Raw genomic sequence first — 21,213 nt, forward strand, 5'->3', positions numbered from 1 at the left:
ATAAAAGTCACGAGAGGACCAGAAGCACCAGCTCCCACCCCTAAACCTCCCGCACCCTTACGTCCTTAACCTTTTTAAGGGTTTTTTGACTTTTTAGTTTTAAAAATCGGTTGAAAAATCCCTTGAAGCTCCAAAAACATCCCACTTCTCAGCACTGTTAAAAACGACTCCCGTGGCACCTCAGAACCCCCGGGCCCTGGGATCACCCGCAGTGTGCCGCGTGACCGTCCCTGGGGACACCCCCCAGGCTATCACCCTTGTCCTTTGGGGACAATACCCACCCCCCCCCCCACCCCAACCCCTGTCCCTGGGGAACTGGGATCACCGGGCACCCCTGCTGCCCCAAGAGCCGAATCCCTGAGAAACGTGGGACCCCTGTCACCCCCTTTTCTGGGGAGCTGGGGCCCTTTGTCCCCATTGCTGGGGATCCCAGGAGCCCCCAGTGTCCCCATCCCTGGAATCCTATGGGATGGGGGTCCCCGGTCACCCCAACGCCCCAGCCCCAGGGAACTGGGGATCCCCAGACCCAGGCCCCTGTGGGAACGGGGGACACCCTCCCCCCATCACCCCCATCTTCGGGTGACCAGGAACCCCTGAATCCTTGTCCCCAAGGAACTGGGGACCCCCATCTCGCGCCCTGCTATCTGGCTGCCCGCCCTGAGGTAACGGAGGGCAGCTCCGCCCTGCACCCCTCTTCACAGAGTAGCTATCCGTTATTCGACACCCCATAGGTGGAGGTGTCTGCCTATCATTGCCATCAGCCAATAAGAGCCGTAATCTCCCTAGGAAGGCGGGAACAGCCACCTGTGCTGGAGGGGTGCGTGCTCCTATAGTCTGCCTCACCTTCTCCTGCGCCAGCGATTGGTAGGTACTCCTGTCAATCAAATCCAACCTTTTCGCTGAAGAGGCGGGGCTTGTTGTCCTCTCCTGTCAGCCAGATGCCACTCCAAGCGAGATGGGGCAGCCGATTGGTCTCTCTACCTATCCATCATCACCACCTGCGCCTGCCATTCGCCTCTCGGCAAGGCGGTGCCCACCCCCCCTCAGGGGGAAAGGCATCTCCTTGAATCTGATTGGAACGACGGCTTGTCCATCAACCACTGGCGAGCCAGCCCATTGGCTCACCGCGCACCAGGCGCGGTTTGTAGCCGGGTTCCCCTCGGCGGCTCATTCCCGGGCGGGCCGCGACGATTGGCGGTATCGCCGCGGGGGGGCGGGCGGAGGCGCGGAGGCGGCGCGTTGATTGGCTGCGGGGCGGGGCCACCTGTCAGTCCGTGTCAGTCAGGGCGGCGGCGGCGGCGGCGGCGGGTCCCCCCATGGCAGCGGCGGGGCCCGCGGCGGCCGCGGCTCCCGCTCGGCTCCCAGCGGCGGTAGCGGCGGGGGGGCGCCGCGGGCCCCCCCCTCGGAGGCAGCCGGCGGTCGCCATGGCAGCGCCTCGCAGGTAGGAGGGGCGGGGAGGGACGACCCGCCCCCTCGGAGGGGGGGGGGGCTCCTTCCCTCAGGGATGGGGGGTGCCCCCCCAAGGGGGGGGGCTGTGAGGGGTAATCACCCCCCTAAGGCTGGGGCGGGGGGGATTGGAGGTAACCCCCCTCCCCAGGGGGCAGGTATATTTGAGGGTGACCCCCTGGGGGGGATACTGGGGGTGAAGCGCACCTCGAGTCTGGGGAGGGGGGGTGCCTATAGGGGTGATGCTGGGGGGGAGGGGGGGATTTGGGGTAAATATTCCCCCCCAGCTATGAGGGAAGTATATTGGTGTTGCCACCCAGCCCCCCCCAGCTGGGGGAGAACTGGGGGGACCCCCCGTATGGGGAGGGCATTGAGATAATCCCCCCCTGGTTATGGGGGTGGCTGGGGGTAACCCCCACCCAGGACTATAGGGTAACTGTGGGGGTGCTCCCCCCCAGACTAAGGGGGTGAATGGGGTTGCCCCCCACTTATGGGGGGTAATTGTAGGTTTACACCCCCCTGGATAAAACCACAAGAGTGCCCCCCACCATGAAGGGGGGGGGGGGCATTGGGGGTGCCCCCCAAACGCCATGGGGAGGCATTAAGGATGCCTCCCCCCATAGAGGGGGTCACTGCGGGGGGTCACCCCCTGTTCCCATCTTTTATTGGGGCCCCCCAGCACTGCAGCTTGGGGGGGGGGGGGGTGTTGTGCAGAGGGTATTGTCCCTTAGTTTGCCTTAAAACAATGAGGGTTTGGTTGAAAAAAAAAGGGGGGGGGGCAGCTGCAGCAGGCAGCTGGGCCCCCCCTATCACAGCCATCATCCCCCAGATGTCATTTGTTAGAGGGGGGGGCTTTAATCACACTCCCCCACCCACCCAGCGCACACCCACCCTCTCCACCACCATCCCTGTGCCCCCCATCCGTGGGGAGGGGGTTTGGGGGTGGTCCCTGGGAACCCACCAAAACACCCCCCACCCCCCCCACCCCCCTCTGCAGCCGCCCAGAAGATGGAGCAGCCGTGGCGGCAGCCCCTGGAGCAGCGGCTTTGTGCCATCCCCGACACGCCTCTCCTTTTGGGTTCAAACCCAGGGATTTTAGCTCCGCCGGGATGACTCGGGTTTCCCATCAAATGACAGGTTTTTCCCCCAAATTCCTCCTCCTTTCTTAATTTCCCCTACCCCCCACCCCCTTTTCTGCTGGTTTGCCATCCGTCAGAGCTGCCGGCGTCGTTTAATACCTGCTGCCGCCAGCAGCCTGGATGGAGGGAAAAAAAAAACCCACCCTATTTTGGTGAAAAATCCCCCAAACCACCAAACCTTCCCATTTTCTGGGCTTCTTTCACCCAAGTTGGGACTGCAAAACCCACAAAAATCACCACCCGAGTGGCATTTTGGGTTGGTTTTCCCCCCAAAACCACATTTGGAAATACATTTTGGTGGCTGGTACTGAGCGGGGGGGGCGGGGCGGGGAGGAGTTTCCTCGCTCCGTTTTGGTGCTAAATTCAGTTCAGTTTTTGGTGGCTTTTGATCAGTTTTAAATCTGGTGGTATTTTGGGGGGATTTTAGCTGAATATTTGCACCTGTTTCATTCCCGCCAGTGGCAAAACCTGTGCTGTTTAAACCCATTTTTATCCATTTTCCTCCTCTTTCCGCCAACTGCGGATTTTAATGAACCTTGAGAACGTCCTGCTGAAATATTTGTTGGTTTATTCGTTCTTTTTTTCCCTTGTCTGGCTCGTTTTTGATGTTAGTAAGCGGGGTTTAGGGCACATTGGTGGATTTTTGATGGTTTGTGTTTGCTGGAAAGTCACTACCCGGCACCTCCACAAAATTGCTGCTGAAATGGGGGGTGAATCCCTGCTTCGATGAAGTTTTGAGAGGCGGTTAAAAACAGCTCGGAGACGCCGCAAAAATGGTGCAAAACGGCACCGAGAGACACCGAGGAAACGGCGTAGAAAATACTGTGAAAACGGGGTGGAAAAGGTGCAAAATGACACTGACAGACGCTGCAAAAATGGGCGGAAAAGGCATAAAACGGCACTGAAAAGGCATAGGAAGGGGCAGAAAAGGCGCAAACGGTATGAAGCTCCCCAGAAAAGCTGCAAAAATGGGTCAAAAAAGCAACAAATCAGCAGATTTTAAGCGCGAGGGGGGAAATTTTCACCTTTTCCTCCCAAAAATGCTCTGGCTCGAGGTTGGTGCCTTGACATCTTGCTGAAATTGGGCTTTTTTTACAGCGCTTTGGCCCAACAATGGTATTTTGGGGGAAAAATGAGTAATGTGACGGCGACGCGTAGGGACTTTGGGGACACGCGGGGACCTCGAGGACTCCGCAGCACCCCGTCGCACCGGGAAAGTTATTTTTTTATTAACTCACCATCACAAACGGGCTGAAATCAGGATCATCCAAGCCCTTTCCTGGGCCAGTTTCCTCAAAACAGAGCCGGGGCGCCGTGGTGGCATTTCCAGGACCATTTCCACCATTTCCCCCCCCAATTTTCTCAGCGCCTTTGACTACACCCAGGACTTTTTTTTTTCTTTTTTCCTCCAAATTCAAACAACTTCAGCAAATTTTGTTACCCGTCACCTCAGAATGAGCTCTCAGCGTGGTGGGAACCCTTGAGGATGACGGTCACCAGCTCCTCCCCCCTCCACGCTGGAAAACTAACAGGATTTCACCCCCCCCCAAAAAAAAAAAAAAAAAAAAAGAAAAATTCCAACCCGCCTTTGCATCTCTTTTTTCCCCGTTTCCACCTGTTTTTTTCTGGTTCTCATAAACCATTTGCCCGCTTCATTTTGGGGTTGAAATCATACGTTTCGGCCATCCCATGTTCATCCACGGGCGGTTGTTGCTTTTATCCCCGCCCTGCACTGGTGTGGAAATGAACATTTTCCTAAAACGCCATTTCAGGACGTTTTTGCAGCCCATTGAACCCTGGCAGGTTGTGCTGCGGCTGCTGTTTGATCAGTAACGTAGAATTTTGCATCGGTGGCACTCACTATTTTCTTTTTTTTTTTTTCCTTAAAACAGTATTTTGGGTGATATCGGGCAGCAAGGTCTTGCAGGGAAATATTAATTATAGAAAATAAATTAATGGCTGGCCTGGAGACAAAGGCACTGCTGGGAAAGCCCTGTCCCGTGATGAGCAGCATGGGCTGAATTAAATATAATCAAGGCGCTTTTAAAATTTTTTTCCCTCCACTTTATAAAATTTCCTGCTTAACAAGCAAATCCACGTGATCCCATTAATGATTGACCCGATTCTCCCTGCTTGCCCCGAAGCCACCCTGTTAAATTTTGCTGTTTCTGGAAAACTAACCAAAGAATGTGGGATTTTCCCCATTGGCGGCATGGCTGTGCTTGCCCAACGCCCCTTCATTGCTCTGCTTTCCTCGGAGCTCGTTTTGCTGTACCGGTTAATTTTTCCACTGGAAAAAGGGATCAGAACATGGCTTTATGGTTAAAACCTCCCCGATTTATAGTTTGATCTGCGCAGAGGGCAAATTAAGCCCAAATCAGGTAAATCACACATTGATGGTGTATCCTTCAGGTGCTGCGGCTTTTTTATTTCTTTTCTCCGCTTTCTTCACCTTTAACCACAGCAGTGGCTGAGGGCTCATTTTGCCAGTCTCCAGCAGCATTTTTTTCACCAAAAGGAGAGTTTTTCAGCCCAAAAAAGGCCAGAGCATCCTTGAGGGATCCCAGTCCTTGTCCATCCTCCAGCAAATCTCTGGAGACGCCGCTTGAACCCTTCTTTTTGCAGCACTCTTCAACCCACCATTTTCCACCCCATTTCTGCCAGTCCCTGCAATCCCAAACCGAGACTCATTCCTCCCCAGGGAGGCATTTTTCCATAAAACCCCACCAAAATGGGCAAACTGGGTGCTGTCAACCCCTACAGCAAATCCACAGCAGGGCCGGCTTTCCGTAAATGCTCTCTTCCCGCATTGACCCGTTCCTTCCCAAAATGAGGGTTCACTGGGCTTAATCCCAGTTTTTAGGCTAATTTAGTTCGACTGATTTTGGGCAAACACAGGATGATGCGCTTAGACCTGGCTTGATGTGAAACCTGGGCTTAAATGGTCGGGGTTTTTTTTTTTTTTTTTTAGGGAATTAAGTGACTGTCTTGGTGCAAATGGAGCGATGCTCGCATCCGCTCACGCCGGCGCTCGCTTTTCCAGGTGAGACCCCCGAAATCCCCGCGGGCTCGGCCCACCGCCGGCCCCCGCCGCCATGGCATCGCCGGCTGTCAGCCCCGACTCGTCCTCCCACGAAGCCCTCTCCTCCGTCAACTCAGCCCCGGCATGTTCGCCCACCTCCGACTCGGAAAACCTCAGCCCCGACGAACTGGAGCTGCTGGCGAAACTGGAGGAGCAAAACCGGTGAGTTCCAGGTGTTACGCACCCCATTCGCTCTCTTTATCATCCTTTTTTTATCCAAATATTTCCCTTAAAATCAGAGGCTGGACATCAACGAGCCACTTCCCCAAGCATTGCTCCAACCGGGGCAAAAACCCACCATTTTTTTTAATTTTCACCTTTATTTTCACCTATTTTCATGCAGTTTCTTATGTTCAAATTTCTATTTTGCTCTGAAAACAGCCGGCTTTGCTCGTTCAGGCAGGCAAAGGGGAATCTTGCAAGGAAATGGTTGTTGGGAAATAATAAATCCTAAAGAATAAACCCACCCGCTTGGGTGGTGGGTTTTAAACCCGCTCTGGATGGGAAACGAACCCTGAGGTTCACTTGGCCGCGATGCTGGGCAAAAAGCTCCATCCCCAGCCTTCAAACCGGTGTTCAAATCAAGCCCTGAAGCGAAAATTTCCTTCCAAAGGTGTTTTGAAGCAAATTTGCGCTGAGAAAAAAGCCCATCGTGAATCCGTTGTTTAAGCAAATTGATTAAAGAAACCGTCCCCAGGCAGCTGTCAACATTTGGCTGGGACAAACAGCCCAGCCGGGTGCTATTTTGGGGTCGTTTTGGGGAATATCGCCTTTTTTGGTGTGGTTTTGGAGGACTTTCCCCTCCTTTGGGGCATTTTGGGTGAATCTCTCTTCCTTCGGGGCGGTTTGGAGGGAATCTCTCCTTCTTAGGGATGTTTTGGAGGAAGATCTCCTCGTTCGGGGTGGTTTCTGGGGAACTGCTCCTCTTGGAGCAGGATTTTGTAGAATCGCTTCTCCTTTGGGGCTGTTTGAGGGAAGTATCTCCTTTTCTGGGATGGTTTTGGGGGGCTGTCTTGTCTTTTTTTTGGGGGGCGCTACCTGTGTCTCTCGCAGGCTACTGGAGGCCGACTCCAAGTCAATGCGCTCCATGAATGGCTCACGACGGAACAGCGGCTCGTCCTTGGTCTCCAGCTCCTCGGCCTCCTCCAACCTCAGCCACCTCGAGGAGGACACCTGGATCCTCTGGGGCCGCATCGTCAACGAGTGGGACGAGTGGCGCAAGAAGAAGGAGAAGCTGCTGAAGGTGAGGGCGCTGCTTTAGTTTGAATGGTATTTTAAACCCTCCGGCAAAAACCTGCACTGGCCTTCCAGGGTGGTGCCTCCCCCATCCATGAGGAGCTTCCCCAGCTTCTTGAAAGCCATTTTCTCAGGTTTTTGCCCCGTTTTTCCCACAGGAGCTCATCCGCAAAGGGATCCCTCACCATTTCCGTGCCATCGTCTGGCAGCTGCTCTGCAGCGCCACCGACATGCCCGTCAAAAACCAATACTCAGAGCTACTCAAGATGTCCTCTCCCTGCGAGAAGCTCATCCGACGGGATATCGCCCGCACCTATCCCGAACACGAGTTCTTCAAGGGCCAGGACAGTCTGGGCCAGGAGGTGCTCTTCAACGTCATGAAGGTAACGTCTTTCCTCAAGCGGCACAGGGTCTTGGTCACAGCCAGGATATCGCTTTGGGTTTTGAAGCTGGTTTTGCTGGATTATAATTTTGGAGGGGTTTGCTTTCCACCACAAACTCCTGGAACCGCTTTTCGCAGCGTGACAGCCCTTGCTTCACAAAGGGACCTCGGGTTTTTTTTCCTGCGGCGTTTCCTCTGTACTACTCCATCCATCCCAAAACTCAGTTTTCATTTTGACACGTACATCACAACGTTTGAGTTGTCATCTGAATGAAGAAACGGGTAATTGAGGCTTTTGGGGGGGTCCAAATTCAAGTTTGCAGCCACATCGTGTTCACAGGTGGTGTTGTCGACCGAAAAAAACCCTCTTTTCCGTGGTCAAGGCTTCCCTCCCACCGCTGGCCTCCCCCAGCCAGCGGGAATTCTGACCTGGTCCAATCCCCCTGCTCACACATAGGTTTATTTTGAAGTTTTTTCCTTCTTCCAGGCCTATTCACTGGTGGACCGGGAGGTTGGATACTGCCAAGGTAGCGCCTTCATCGTGGGACTGCTGCTTATGCAGGTTTGTGACAAACCCTGAGCGAGGAGGAGCTGCTGGCCTGGTTGGGAAACGGGAGACCTTTTCTTGATCCTAAGGAACAAAATGGTCTTGTTCCCACCATCCCACGTTCTCCTGATGGGTTTAAATCCCCCATTAGTATCCTCCTTCACCCAGGGATGGCTCCTGGCACATCCCATCCCATCCCATCACCTGCTGGGAAGAGGCTCTGCATCCAGAACTGCCAGCAGAGGTTTAAGGGGAAATTCATGTCCCTTTGGGTCTCCAGATGCCCGAGGAAGAGGCCTTCTGTGTGTTCGTGAGGCTGATGCAGGAATACCGCTTACGGGAGCTCTTCAAACCCAGCATGGCCGAGCTGGGGCTCTGCATCTACCAGTTTGAGTACATGCTGCAGGTAGGCACCACCCCACGTCCCCCAGAATGCTCGTGGTGCTGGGAACCAGCGGGTAGAACCAGGGGACAAGGACAGGGAGAGGTTGGAGTGAGGTGGCAGCTTCAGGAGAAATGCATTCCTCCGATGGAGCTCATGTCCAGCAACACAGATCCTGGGGACATCTATGAGGTGCTCTGAGGACCATCCGTGATTCCTCAAGGGGGACATCAGTGAGACCCCCAAGGGCATGCACAGGACACCTTGGGGACATCCATGAGACCTCAGGGCACCTCCGTGAGATGCCCCAGGGGCCATCCATGAGGTGCCCTGAGGGACATCCATGAGATCCTAGGGACCATCCACAGAGGACCTTCCGTGAGCCCCCTCAGAGACCTCCACAAGACCTCGTGAACGTGTTCAAACCTCAGCAGCCATGAATAGCTCCTAAAACCATCCACCATTTCCCGTTCCTCTTCATTTCTTCCATTTCTTATGTCCAGGAGCAGTTGCCGGAGCTGAACATCCACTTCCGCTCACAGAGCTTCCTCACCTCCATGTATGCCTCCTCCTGGTTCCTCACCCTCTTCCTCACCACCTTCCCTCTTCCTGTGGCCACGCGCGTCTTCGACATCTTCATGTACGAGGTAACGGGGCTGCGCCAACATCATCAATCACCAAGGGACGACACCCACATTTTCCATCTTGATGTGGAAACATTCCTGGGGAGAAAAACCCCGGGTGGGAAAGACAATGGCATGGGATCAAGTGTGGACCCTTCCTGCAGGGGCTGGAGATTGTCTTCCGTGTGGGAATGGCGCTGCTGCAGTTCAACCAGGCTGAGCTTGTCCAGCTTGACATGGAGGGCATGTCCCAGGTACGGGCCAGTGGCTTTAGGGGTGGATTTGTTCAACGGGACATATTTTGGGGTGGATTTGTCCAACAGGAGATGTTTCAGAGTGGATGTGTCAACAAGAGATGTTTCGGGGTGGATTTGTCCAACAGGACGTGTTTCGGGATAGATTTGTCCAACGGGACGTGTTTTGGGGTGGATTTGTCCAACACAATATCTTTTTGCATGGATTTCTCCAAGAGGATGAGTTTTGGGATGGATTTATCCAGTGGGACGTGTTTCGGGGCGGATTCGTCCAACGGGACGTGTTTCAGGGCAAATTTAACCCGAACCAGGATGTGTTTTGGGCCCGTTTTACGCAACAGGACGTATTTTGTGGTGGATTTCTGCAACGAGCTGTATTTTAGCTTTACGGGATGAGCCGTATTTTGGGGTGGGTTTATGCAACGAGGGTGTGGGTTTGGGCAGATTTATCCTATTTTTGGGGTGATTTTCATAGCTGATTTCTGCACCCACAGTACTTCCAGAAGGTGATCCCACACCAGTTCGACAGTTGCCCCGACAAGCTGATCCTCAGGGCCTTCCAGGTCAAGTACAACCCCAAGAAGATGAAGAGGTGAGATGGGGAGAGGGGTTCCTCTGCCAGGTGTGGGGCATAGGGCCAGGGGATCTGGTCCCCATCCTCATGTCCCAGCCTGTCCCCATGTCCTGAGCAGGCTGGAGAAGGAGTACGCTGCCATCAAGAACAAGGAGATGGAGGAGCAGATCGAGATCAAGGTGAGAAAGATCAAGTGTTGGCATCCTGGGGCTCCTTGAGCTACTCTCATGGGGACTTGGCCCATCCCCAGGGCCAGCTGAACCCCACTGGCGTAGCATAGCCCATCCTTGGGGCCATCTAAGCCACCTGGGGCCACTTTGGCCCATCCCAGGGTCACTTGACCCTTTCCCAGTGCCGTTTGAGCCATGCTGGGATGGCTCAGCCCATCCCCAGCACTGCTGAATCCGTCCCAGGGCCACTTTGACTCATCCCTGGGGTCACTTGGAGCCGTGCCAGCACCGTGTAGCCCATCCCTGGGGCTACCTGAGCCATCTCAGGGTGGCTTAGCCTCTCCCTGGAGCCACCTGACCCATCCCTGGGGTCATTTGACCATCCTGGGACAACTTTACCCATCCCCGGGGCATCTAAACCACCCTGGGATCACTTGGACCCATGGCTGGGAATGTTCAGCCCATCTCTGGAGCCATCTGAGCCATCTCCAGGGCCATCTAAACCATCCTGGGGCCACCGTCACCCATCCCAGGGCTTTTGAAGCTGTCCCCAAGGCCACTTAGCCTGTCCCCAAAGCCACGTTAGCCATCCCAGGGCCACTTTGTCCCATTTTCAGGGTTGTTTGAGTCATTCCAGGGCCATTTGACCCGTCCCTGAGGCCACAGGAACCATCCAGGGACAGCTTAGCCCATCCCTGGGGCCACTTCACCCCTGTGTCCCCTGTCCCCAGACTGTGCCCAGGCTTAGAGACCCCCCCCAAGGATGTCCACACCCCCCTCCGGTGCTAATTTCTCCCCATTTTTCCCCTCTCAGCGCCTCCGCACTGAGAACCGCCTGCTGAAACAGCGCATCGAAACCCTGGAGAAGGTGAGCACCACGGCTGGCACCCCCAAAACTCCCCCGGGGGGCACCCAGACCCCCCCTGGGGATACCCAGATTCCCCCTGGGGGGCACCCAGACCCACCTAGGGATACCCAGCCCCCCCGGGGATACCCAGCCCCCCCCGGGGGGCACCCAGCCCCCCCCGGGGGGCACCCAGCCCCGCCTGGGGATACCCAGACGCCCCCCAGGGGGCACCCAAACTCCCCCCCGGGGATATCGAGAACCCCCCCGGGGGGCACCCAGACCCCCTGCGGATACCCAGACCCCCCTGGGGGGCATGCAGACCCCCCTGGGGATACCCAGACCTGCCTGTGGGGCACCCAGCCCCCCCCGGGGATACCCAGGCCTCCCCAGGGGGCACGCAGGCCCCCCTGGGGATACCCAGACCCCCACCTGGGGATACCCAGCAGCCCCCTGGGGGGCACCCAGACCTGCCTGGGGGGCACCCAGACCTGCCTGGGGGACACCCAGCCCCCCCCAGGGACACCCAGGTCCCCCCCGGGGGACACCCAGGCCCCCCGGGGGGCACCCAGACCCACCTAGGGATACCCAGACCCCCCCCTGGGGGGCACCTAGACCTGCCTGGGGGGCACCCAGTTCCCCTGGGAATACCCAGACTCCCCCTGGGGGGCACCCAGAACCTATTGGGGATACCCAGACCCCGCCTGGGGGGCACTCAGACCCCCCTGAAGCACCCAGAAAATCCCTTGGAACATCCCAAACTCCCCCCGAGGCACCCATGCCACCACCCCCCCCCAAAAAAAAATCCCAGCACCCATGGGTGCAATCCCACAAGGTCCAGCACCCTTTTATGGGCCGCCCCTCCAAAATCTCCCCTCCCAGCACCATTTTGGTGCAAAAATGGGATATTTTAAGTCCATCAAGCAGCTACTTCAGCATTTTTTCACACAAAGTCTCCCTCTGGGAGGTGGGTAACATTCTGTTTTAAGGCAAAATACCACCATCACCCTGTTTTCCCCCGGAGACTGGGAAAAAAGCTAAAATCCTTGGAAAACACCCCAAAACGGGGACCGATGATGCGCGGGAAGGTTGCCGGGTGCCTCCGCCTCGCGGCTTCTCTCGCTGCCTCCGTCTCCTTCGTTTATCTTGTTACGTCTCTCCCTCTTTCTCTCTCTTCTCCGCCGGCGGCCGCAGGAGAGCGCGGCTCTCGCCGACAGGCTCATCCAGGTAGTGTCAAAAATAGCTATTTTTCTCTTTTCTGCTGCGTTTTAACCCTTTTCTTCCCCCTTTTGCTTCCCGGCCTCCCTGCGTCTGCCTCGTTTGGGGAAAATCTGCCCTTTTTCCTGCTTTTCTGGAGGCTCCCGCGCACCTTCCCCGCCTTGGGGGGTGGGGGGAAGGAAGGTTTGGGGGTGGTTGGTGAAAATGGGGGGGGTTGGCCCGTTTTGGGGCTCGGTGGTAAGTGGGGGGGGGGTGGCGCGGTGGCATTGGGGGGGCGGGGTTTGGGCAAGATGGGGTAAAAGCTGCTGTTTTGATGAGTTTGCCCAAAATAGATGGATTTTGAGTGGAAGGTCATGGGTCGTGGTATGAGAGGGGACAGAATGGCCCCAGAGGTCCCCACGGGGCTGGTGTCACCTCCTTGTCCTCGGTGTCAGCTGCAGTGGGGCTGGTGTCGCCCCCCTTGTCCCCAGTGTCACCAGCCACTGGGCCAGCATCACTCAGGTGTCATCCACTGAGGGGGGGAAAGGGGGGGTTGGTGTCACCCCCTCATCCCTGTCGTCACCTCACCGTGGGGCTGGTGTCACCCTCCATGGCTGGCGTCACCCCCTTGTCCCCAGTGTCCTTCCCTTCATCCCCACCCCTCACCCACTGCGGGACTGGTGTCCCCCTCCTCATCCCCAGCATCCCCCATGTCCCCATCCTCCCCCCTCTTTGTCCCCACCACCGCCACCCTCTCCTCGTGACACGCTGCTGCAGGGGAGAACCAGGGGTTGTGACACATCCCCGCTGTCCCCAGGGCCAGGTGACACGGGCGCAGGAGGCGGAGGAGAACTAGGAGGCGGAGGAGAACTACATCATCAAGCGGGAGCTGGCGGTGGTGAAGCAACGCTGCACCTCGGCCACTGAGAACCTGCAGCGCGCCCAAACCACCATCCGACAGCTGCAGGACCAGCAGGTCGGTGTCCCCAGATGTCCCCAGATGTCCCCATCATCCCACACACATCCCCCCCCCCTTCCATTCACGCCCCGCTACAGCCCAGATTCAGGGGTGGGGGGTGGGGTGCCACCCCTGTGGGCCAGCCCAGGGGACACACAGGTGTTGTGCCCCGTGGGTGACACGGTGGGGACGGTGGCAGGGGAACCCACGCTTCAGCGAGGAGTTTGTCACCCACCTGGAGACGGAGCTGGAGCAGTCGCGGCTGCGGGAGAGCGAGACCCTCGGTGCCCTCAAGGAGATGCAGGATAAAGTCCTCGACATGGAGAAGGTGACGGGGACGGCTCGTGGGTGTCACACTGGTGGCCTTGCGGGTGGTCCCACAAGTGGCCCTGGGGAGGGGGAGAGTCACACAAATGGTCTTGGGGACAGGGACAGTCACGTGGGTGGCCGTGGGGTGGGGAGTGTCACATGAGTGGCCTTGAGGACAGGGAGTGTCACACGGCAGGTCCTGGACCTGGCATCCCCTGTCCCTGGGGGTCCCCAGTGCCACACCAGGTGTCCCCAGGGGTTCCCCTGTGCCCAGGGATCCACATCTGTTCCCAGTATCCTCCATCATCTCCCCCAGTGCCCCATGAGTGTCCCCACCTCCACCTGGCACAGGGGGACGACCCCCCAGTGCCACCACCCTGGGATGTCCCTGCCAATGACGAGTGCCACCACCCTGAGGTGTCCCCGATGACATCCAGTGTCGCTGCCCCACGTTGTCCCTGCCCCAGGGTGTCCCCACCAATATCTGATGCCCCCACCCCGGGGTGCTCCGACCCCGGGGTGTCCCCACCAATGTCCCCTGTGTCCCCGCAGAGGAACAGCCTGCTGCCAGACGAGGACAACGTGGTGCGGCTGCAGGAGGAGCTGCAGGCGCTGGCGCTGCGCGAGGCGGAGGCCGTCAAGTCGCTGACAGAGCTGCAGCAGCAGGTGAAGGACCTCAGTGACAGCTGGCAGGTAAGGAGCCGCACGCCTGGGTCCCCTCTGACACCCACCTGTGTCCCCCCGATGTCTGGGCCCCCCCCAGACACATGGGTCCCCTCCCAGCCGCCTGGGTCCCTCATGCCGATGCCTAGGTCACCTCCCGACCACATTGGTCCCTTGTCCTGACATCTGGGTCCCCTCCTGGCCACCTGGGTCCCTTGTCCTGATGCCTGGGTCCCCTGCCATCTGACTGGGTCCCTCACCCTGCCACCTGGGTGCCCATGGGAGACACGCGGGCCCCCCGCCTGCCCGGTGGGTGCCTGATGGGTGCGCGTGCAGGCGGGCCGGGCAGGCGGGCGCTGGAAGGAGTCCCCGCGGCGGAACAACGCCAACGCGCTGCAAGAGGCCGTGGTGGCGGCGCGGCTGCGGGAGGCCCAGGCCCAGGCCGAGCTGCGGGCGCTGCGGCAGCGGGTGCTGCAGCTGGAGACACAGGTCAGAGCACGGGCCACATCCTGGCCCGGGGGCTTGGGGGGTGAAACTGGGGGTGCTGGGGCCAGGGGGACCTGAACTGGGGGGTCCTGGGTGCTGAGCTGGGGGTGCTGGGGCTGGAGGGTCCTGGGTGCTGAACCGGGGGTGCTGGGCTGGCCCCGATGTCCCCCTCCCCAGGGCCAGATCCAGCGCACGGTGCTGGGCCGCGCGGAGCAGATGTATGTGGGGCTGCAGGAGCCATCTGGGGGGGGATGGGGGGACGGGGGGACAGGGGGACAAGGACTGGGGCCGGGGTGGTGACAGCCCTGTCCCCCCCCCCCCAGGGCCAGATCCAGCGCACGGTGCTGGGCCGCGCGGAGCAGACGTGCGCGGGGCTGCGGGAGCAGCTGCGGCTGGCGGCGGCGCAGAGCAAGGGGCTGCAGGCGCAGCTCAGCGAGAGCCACCGCAAACACGCCGAGGCCCAGTGCAAGGTGGGACAGGGAGGGGACACGGCGGGGACACCCACGGCACCACCCGGGGCACCCACAGCCCTCCCGGGGGGTCCCCGTGTCCCCTCCCATGGGGTCCCCGTGTCCCCTCCAGTGGGGACCTTATCTCACCTCCCATGGGGTCCCCATGTCCCCTTCAATTAGGACCTTATGTTCCCTCCTGTGTCCCCTCCCATGGCGGCCCCGTGTCCCCTCCCGTAGGGTCCCCATGTCCCCTCCCATGATGTCCCCATGTCCCCTCCAGTGGAGACCTTATGTCCCCTTCCATGGGGTCCCAGTGTCCCCCTCAATTGGGACCTTATGTCCCCTCCTGTGTCCCCTCCCGTAGGGTCCCCATGTCCCCTCACATGAGATCCTTGTCCCCTCCTGTGGGGTCCCAGTGTCCCCTCCCGTGGGGTCCCAGTGTCCCCTCCCATGATGTCCCCGTGTCCCCTCCTGTGGTGCCCCCATGTCCCCTCCTGTGGTGCCCCCATGTCCCCTCCTGTGGGGACCTTATGTCCCCTCCCGTGGGGTCCCAGTGTCCCCTCCCATGATGTCCCCGTGTCCCCTCCTGTGGTGTCCCCATGTCCCCTCCAGTGGGGACCTTATGTCCCCTCCCGTGGGGTCCCAGTGTCCCCTCCTGTGGGGTCCCTCTGTCCCCTCCCATAGTGTCCCCATATCCCCATCCCATGGGGTCTCAGGGTCCCCTCTGTGGGGTCCCAGTGTCCCCTCCCGTGGGGTCCCAGTGTCCCCTCCTGTGGGGTCCCTCTGTCCCCTCCCATAGTGTCCCCATATCCCCATCCCGTGGGGTCTCAGGGTCCCCTCTGTGGGGTCCCAGTGTCCCCTCCCGTGGTGTCCCGATATCCCCTTCAACTGGGACCTTATGTCCCTTCCTGTGTCCCCTCCCATTGTGTCCCCATCTCCCCTCCCATGATGTCCCCATGACCCCTCCTATGGGGTCCCAATGTCCCCTCCCACGTTGTCCCCACGTCCCCTCCCCCAGAGTCCCCCCCAGGGTCCCTTCCACTGCCCTTCCCTTGGCCCTGGGGACAAAGGTGGGGCTGGAACCTCCCCTGGGGGGGGGAGCTGGCTGACCGGGGGGTGACCCGGGTGACACGGCTGTCCCCAGAGCAAGGAGGAGGTGATGGCGGTGCGGCTGCGCGAGGCCGACAGCATGGCGGCCCTGGCCGAGATGCGACAGCGCGTGGCCGAGCTGGAGATCCAGGTGAGCGGGGGAGGGGACAACGGGGGGGGGATGGGCCCGGGGGGTGGGGTGAGGGGGTGACAGGGGGACTTGGGGACAGGGAGGGGGGAGGGACAGGCACCCGCTGACCCGCGCGCCCCCGCAGAGGGAGGAGGGGATGATCCAGGGGCAGCTCAACCACTCCGACGCCGCCCAGTACATCCGCCAGCTCAAGGACCACATCGACGAGCTCAAGGCCGAGGTAAGGCACCCAAGGGTGCTGGGGGCCTGCATCCTGCGCCCAAGGGTGCTGGGGCCCGCATCCTGCGCCCAAGGGTGCTGGGGCCGGCATCCTGCGGGTGCTGGGGGCCCGCATCCTGCGCCCAAGGGTGCTGGGGCCGGCATCCTGCGGGTGCTGGGGGCCCGCATCCTGCGCCCAAGGGTGCTGGGGCCCGCATCCTGCGCCCAAGGGTGCTGGGGGCCCGCATCCTGCGCCCAAGGGTGCTGGGGCCGGCATCCTGCGGGTGCTGGGGGCCCGCATCCTGCGCCCAAGGGTGCTGGGGCCCGCATCCTGCGCCCAAGGGTGCTGGGGGCCCGCATCCTGCGCCCAAGGGTGCTGGGGCCCGCATCCTGCGCCCAAGGGTGCTGGGGCCCGCATCCTGCGCCCAAGGGTGCTGGGGGCCCGCATCCTGCGCCCAAGGGTGCTGGGGCCCGCATCCTCCGCCCAAGGGTGCTGGGGGCCCGCATCCTGCGCCCAAGGGTGCTGGGGGCCGCATCCTCCGCCCAAGGGTGCTGGGGGCCCGCATCCTGCGCCCAAGGGTGCTGGGGCCCGCATCCTGCGCCCAAGGGTGCTGGGGGCCCGCATCCTGCGCCCAAGGGTGCTGGGGGCCCGCATCCTGCGCCCAAGGGTGCTGGGGCCCGCATCCTGCGCCCAAGGGTGCGGGGGCCCGCATCCTCCGCCCAAGGGTGCTGGGGGCCCGCATCCTGCGCCCAAGGGTGCTGGGGCCCGCATCCTGCGCCCAAGGGTGCTGGGGCCCGCATCCTGCGCCCAAGGGTGCTGGGGGCCCGCATCCTGCGCCCAAGGGTGCTGGGGGCCCGCATCCTGCGCCCAAGGGTGCTGGGGCCCGCATCCTGCGCCCAAGGGTGCGGGGGCCCGCATCCTCCGCCCAAGGGTGCTGGGGGCCCGCATCCTGCGCCCAAGGGTGCTGGGGGCCCGCATCCTGCGCCCAAGGGTGCTGGGGCCCGCATCCTGCGCCCAAGGGTGCTGGGGGCCGCATCCTGCGCCCAAGGGTGCTGGGGGCCCAGGACCCTTCTGCAGGGCGTGACCCCTGCGCCCTCCCCAGGTCACCCCGGGCTGCGTCCCCGATGTCCCCAAGGCCGGACGCCGGCCACGCTGGGGACAGTGCCCGGGGGGGGGAGGGGCGGGGGGGAGCGCTGGCACCACCCGCGAGGTCCCGCGGTGCCATCGGCGATGTCCCCGCGCCGTGTGGCAGGGGACAGCTGGTGACAGTGTCTCCCCTCTCTCCTCCCCCCTCCCCTTCTCTGCTGTCCCTTGGCCCCTCCCTTGGCCCTTTGTCCCTTGTCCCCCTGTCCCTGGCCCCACCCCCTTGTCCCTGTCACCTTGACCCCATCCCTGCCCCCTTATCTCCTGTCCCCCCTCGTGTCCCCATCCTCTTGTCCCATCACCCATCATGTCCCCGTGCTGTCCCTGGTCCCCTGTTCCCTGGCCCCATCCCCCATCGTGTTCCCACGTCCCTTGTCCCCTGCCCCCTTGTCCCCTGTCCCCGCAGATCCGGCTGCTGCGGGGGCCGCTGGCCTTCGGGGCGGTGGGGCTGGGGACACGCCTGGGGGACGAGGACTCGCTGGGGTCCTCGGACGAGGAGCTGCCACCCTTCGCCCTGACCCACGGGGACATCGGGGACCTCGGGGACCTCGGGGACATGGGGGACAGCAGCGACAGCGAGACTGAGGGGGCACCCACGGCACCGTGACCCACGGGGACATCGGGGACAATGGGGGACGGCAGCGACCAGCCAGACCCAGGGGGCACCCGGGGCACCCTGACCCGCGGGGACAGTGGGGACATGGGGGGGCAGCAGGGACAGCGAGCCCGAGGGGACACCCCAGGGACCCCAACTCGGGGGGACCTGCCAGCCCAGGGGGACCCCAGGGGCCACCCACAGCACCCGGGGGACACTGGGGGACACAGGGACACCCATGGGTGCCCCAGCATCCCAGGGCAGGATCCCACTGGGGCGGGGGGGGGGAGGTCTTGGGCCTGGGGCTGCCCCGAGCCAACGTGCACAGAGGGATCCCGGGGCACCAGTGGATCTCCAAGCGGCTGGATATTGTGCACAGGGGATCCCGGGGCACCAGTGGATCTCCAAGCGGCTGGATATTGTGCACAGAGGGATCCCGGGGCACCAGTGGATCCCCAGGCGGCTGGATCCTGCACACAGAGGGATCCCGGGGCACCGCTGGATCCCTGAACAGAGGGATCCTGGAGCACTGCTGGATCCTGGAGCAGCCAGATCCTGCACAGAGGGATCCTGAGGCATCAGCAGACCTCTGAACGGGGGGATCCCAGGGTACCACTGGATCCCCGAGCGGCCAGATTCTGCACACAGCCAGCCCCTGGGATGCGATGGGACCCCCCAGGACGCAGCCCAAGGCCAGATCCCAGGCCCAGCTGGATCCTGCCCGCAACTGGATCCTGGACACAGTGATCCCCTGGACACGTGGGGACCCCCCCAACCCTGAGACCCCCACCAAGGACATGGCCGGATCCTGCCCCCACCCCAGCCCCAGCTGGATCCCACACCTCGTGACGTGGGCACGGTGCGATCCCGGACAGCAGCTGGATCCTGGATCCCCCCTCCCCTCCCCCCTACAACGGATCCCAGCCACGGGGGGACCCCGGTACGGCCGGATCCCAGACGGTTTGGGGGGGTCCCTGCCCTGCCCCCCCCTCGCTGTTTATACCCTGTACAGAGAAATAGAGACGCTGTGGGACAGCGGGGCCCCAAACCCCCTCGAATTCACCCCAAAATATCGGCGGGGGCCCCCAGCCCCCTGGGGTGCCCCCCAAACCAGGACCCGGGGGGGGTGGGGCAGCAGCACCTTTATTTGCCCCCTGGGGGGGAACCGGGGGGGGAGGGGGCCCGGGGGGGCTGGGCTCAGGGGGCTGCCGGGGGGGTCCTGGCCGCAGGCGGCTTCAGGGTGGGTCGGAGCTGGGGGGGGACACACAGGCTGGTGTCCCCAGTAACCCCCAGTGCTCCCAGTTACTCCTGGTCCTACCCCCAAACCCCCCAGTGCTCCCAGTTACCTACATCCCAGCTCTCCAGTGCTCCCAGTTACCCCTGGTCCTACCTTCTAATCCCCCAGTGCTCCCAGTTATCCCTGGTCCAATCTCCCAGTGCTCCCAGTTACCCCCCATCCCACCCCACCCAGTGCTCCCAGTTACCCACATCCCACCCCACCCCCAGTGCTCCCAGTTACCCTTAGTCCTACTGACTGCCCCCCGGTGTTCCGTTACCCTCCCATCACACCCCACTCAGTGCTCCCAGTTACTCCTGGTCCTACACCCCCCCCCAGTGCTTCCCCCAGTACTCCCAGTATCCTCAGAGTTGCCAGTGAGCCCACAGTGCCCCCACAGTGTTCCCAGTTACCCTATCCCCCCAATCCTCCCCCCTTGCTCCCAGTATCCACCTCCAGTGCCCCCCCATACTCCCAGTATCCCCTGTGTCCCCCAATATGAGCAGTTACCCCCCCCCAGTGCCCCACGTTACCTCCCAGTTACCCCTCCCAGTGCTCCCAGTACCCCCCAGCCCCTCCATACCTGGCCCCCCCCGGGCTGGGGGGCAGCACTGGAGCTGGGGGAGGGGCGGGGGGCAGCTGAGGGCAGAGGGGGTGGTTAGTAAGGGGGGGGGGGGAATTGGGGGGTCCAGCCCAGGAGGGGGGGACACGGGGGGTGGGGGGTCAGGGTGGATTTAGGGGGGGCTTGGGGGAGGGGCATCAGGTGGATGGGGGGGCTTGGGGAGTCTGAGGTGCTTTGGGGTGGGGGGGTAGGAGGGGGGCACAGCCCTGGGGGGGGCATCTGGGGGGGTCCCAATGATGGGGGGGGGGTATTTGGGGGAGGGGGGATTATTGGGGGGGGGGGGGAGGGGGGGGGTGGTGTCCGTCGGGGGTTTCCTGAGGGGGGTATCATTGGAGGGGGGTCCCGGCGGGGTTATGGGGGAGGTGTCACTGGGTGGGCGGGGGGGGGGAGGTCACTGAGGGGGGGGGGTCACGGGGGGGTCCCTATGGAGGGGGGTATCACTGGGGGGGGGGGGGGGGATCCCAGGGGTGTCCCGGAGGGGTTGTGGGGGGAGGGGTCACTGAGGGGGGGGGGGTCACGGGGGGGGAGGGGGGTCACGGGGGGTCCCCCCACCTGTGCGGCCGTGCACGAACCAGAGCCCCCCCGCCAGGGCCGCCCCCACCACGAAGGCCCCGAAGGAGACGGCAGCCACGGCCCCGGGGGGCACGGCGGGTTCTGGGGGGGCAGCGTCAGCCCCCACAGCCCCCCCGGGGGTCCCACACCCCCCACCCCCCCCCCCGCCCCAAACCTTCCCCCCCTTCCGGGGGTCCCAGAACTCTCCACACCCCCAAACCTTCCCCCCTGCCCCAACCCCCCCCCCGGGGGGGCCAGGACCACCCCCCCAGTCCCCTTCAATTTCCACCCCCCCCGGGGGGACCCCCCCCCAGCCCCCCCAAATCCCCACCTCAAGGGTCCCAGGGGTCTGGGACCCCCCCCCCAGCCCCTGTCTAAGCTCACCCCCCCCGAGGGAACACCCAGCCCCCCCCCAAATCCCTGCCCCCAGGGGTCCGGGACCCCCCCAGCTCCCCCCAAATCCCCGACCCAGGGGTCCGGATGCCCCCCCCCCCCATCCGAGCACTCACCCGCGGGGAGGGGGAGGGGCCGGGCCGGCGGGGGGGGCGGGGGGGGGGCGACGCAGAACGGGGGGGGGCGGCGGGAACGGCCCCGGGGGGGCACCTGGGGAGGGGAGGTTATTGAGGGGGGCTCGGGAAGGGGACACGGGGGGGGGGGGGGGGGGAAGTCGGGGGTCCTGGGGGGGGGGGGGGCCCCTCTAGGGGTGGGTTCCCAGGGGGATTCCCGGGGAGGGGGGAGGGGTGTCCCTGCTCCGGAGGGTTGGGGGGTCCCGAAGATGGGGGGGCGGGGGGGGGGGGTCCAGTTTAGGGTTTCCCGGGGGGGCGGTTGGGTGTTTCCATGGT

The 21,213-nt window shown here is 62.1% G+C and overlaps 2 protein-coding genes and 1 long non-coding RNA gene across 3 annotated transcripts in view; 1 reads left to right on the plus strand and 2 right to left on the minus strand.

Annotated features, from left to right (window-relative positions):
• The first annotated feature begins 1,271 nt into the window (after window positions 1–1,271).
• Window positions 1,272–18,956, plus strand: EVI5L (ecotropic viral integration site 5 like). Its single transcript, XM_055699954.1, is given in 20 exon segments — window positions 1,272–1,441; window positions 5,629–5,829; window positions 6,721–6,910; window positions 7,062–7,286; window positions 7,773–7,847; window positions 8,113–8,238; window positions 8,718–8,861; window positions 9,002–9,091; window positions 9,586–9,683; window positions 9,784–9,844; window positions 10,650–10,703; window positions 11,874–11,906; window positions 12,694–12,852; window positions 13,034–13,162; window positions 13,696–13,836; window positions 14,143–14,295; window positions 14,616–14,762; window positions 15,889–15,984; window positions 16,109–16,204; window positions 17,733–18,956. Coding segments are annotated over 19 exon segments (2,367 nt in total). The 5' UTR covers window positions 1,272–1,441; window positions 5,629–5,680; the 3' UTR covers window positions 17,934–18,956.
• A 95-nt stretch (window positions 18,957–19,051) lies between these two features.
• LOC129734794 (uncharacterized) lies at window positions 19,052–20,510 on the minus strand. The gene is made up of 3 exons (XR_008730405.1): window positions 20,372–20,510; window positions 19,781–19,836; window positions 19,052–19,172 (listed from the first exon to the last, which is right to left on the minus strand). It is a non-coding gene; the product is annotated as an uncharacterized LOC129734794 (long non-coding RNA).
• A 193-nt stretch (window positions 20,511–20,703) lies between these two features.
• SLC27A1 (solute carrier family 27 member 1) overlaps window positions 20,704–21,213 on the minus strand; it is a 7,180-nt gene continuing 6,670 nt past the window's right edge. The window contains 1 exon segment of the mRNA XM_055699930.1: window positions 20,704–20,720. Coding sequence (XP_055555905.1) covers window positions 20,704–20,720 — 17 coding nt within the window.

This window comes from Falco cherrug (genome assembly GCF_023634085.1).
Source record: "Falco cherrug isolate bFalChe1 chromosome 11 unlocalized genomic scaffold, bFalChe1.pri SUPER_11_unloc_3, whole genome shotgun sequence".
Lineage (NCBI taxonomy): Eukaryota > Metazoa > Chordata > Aves > Falconiformes > Falconidae > Falco > Falco cherrug.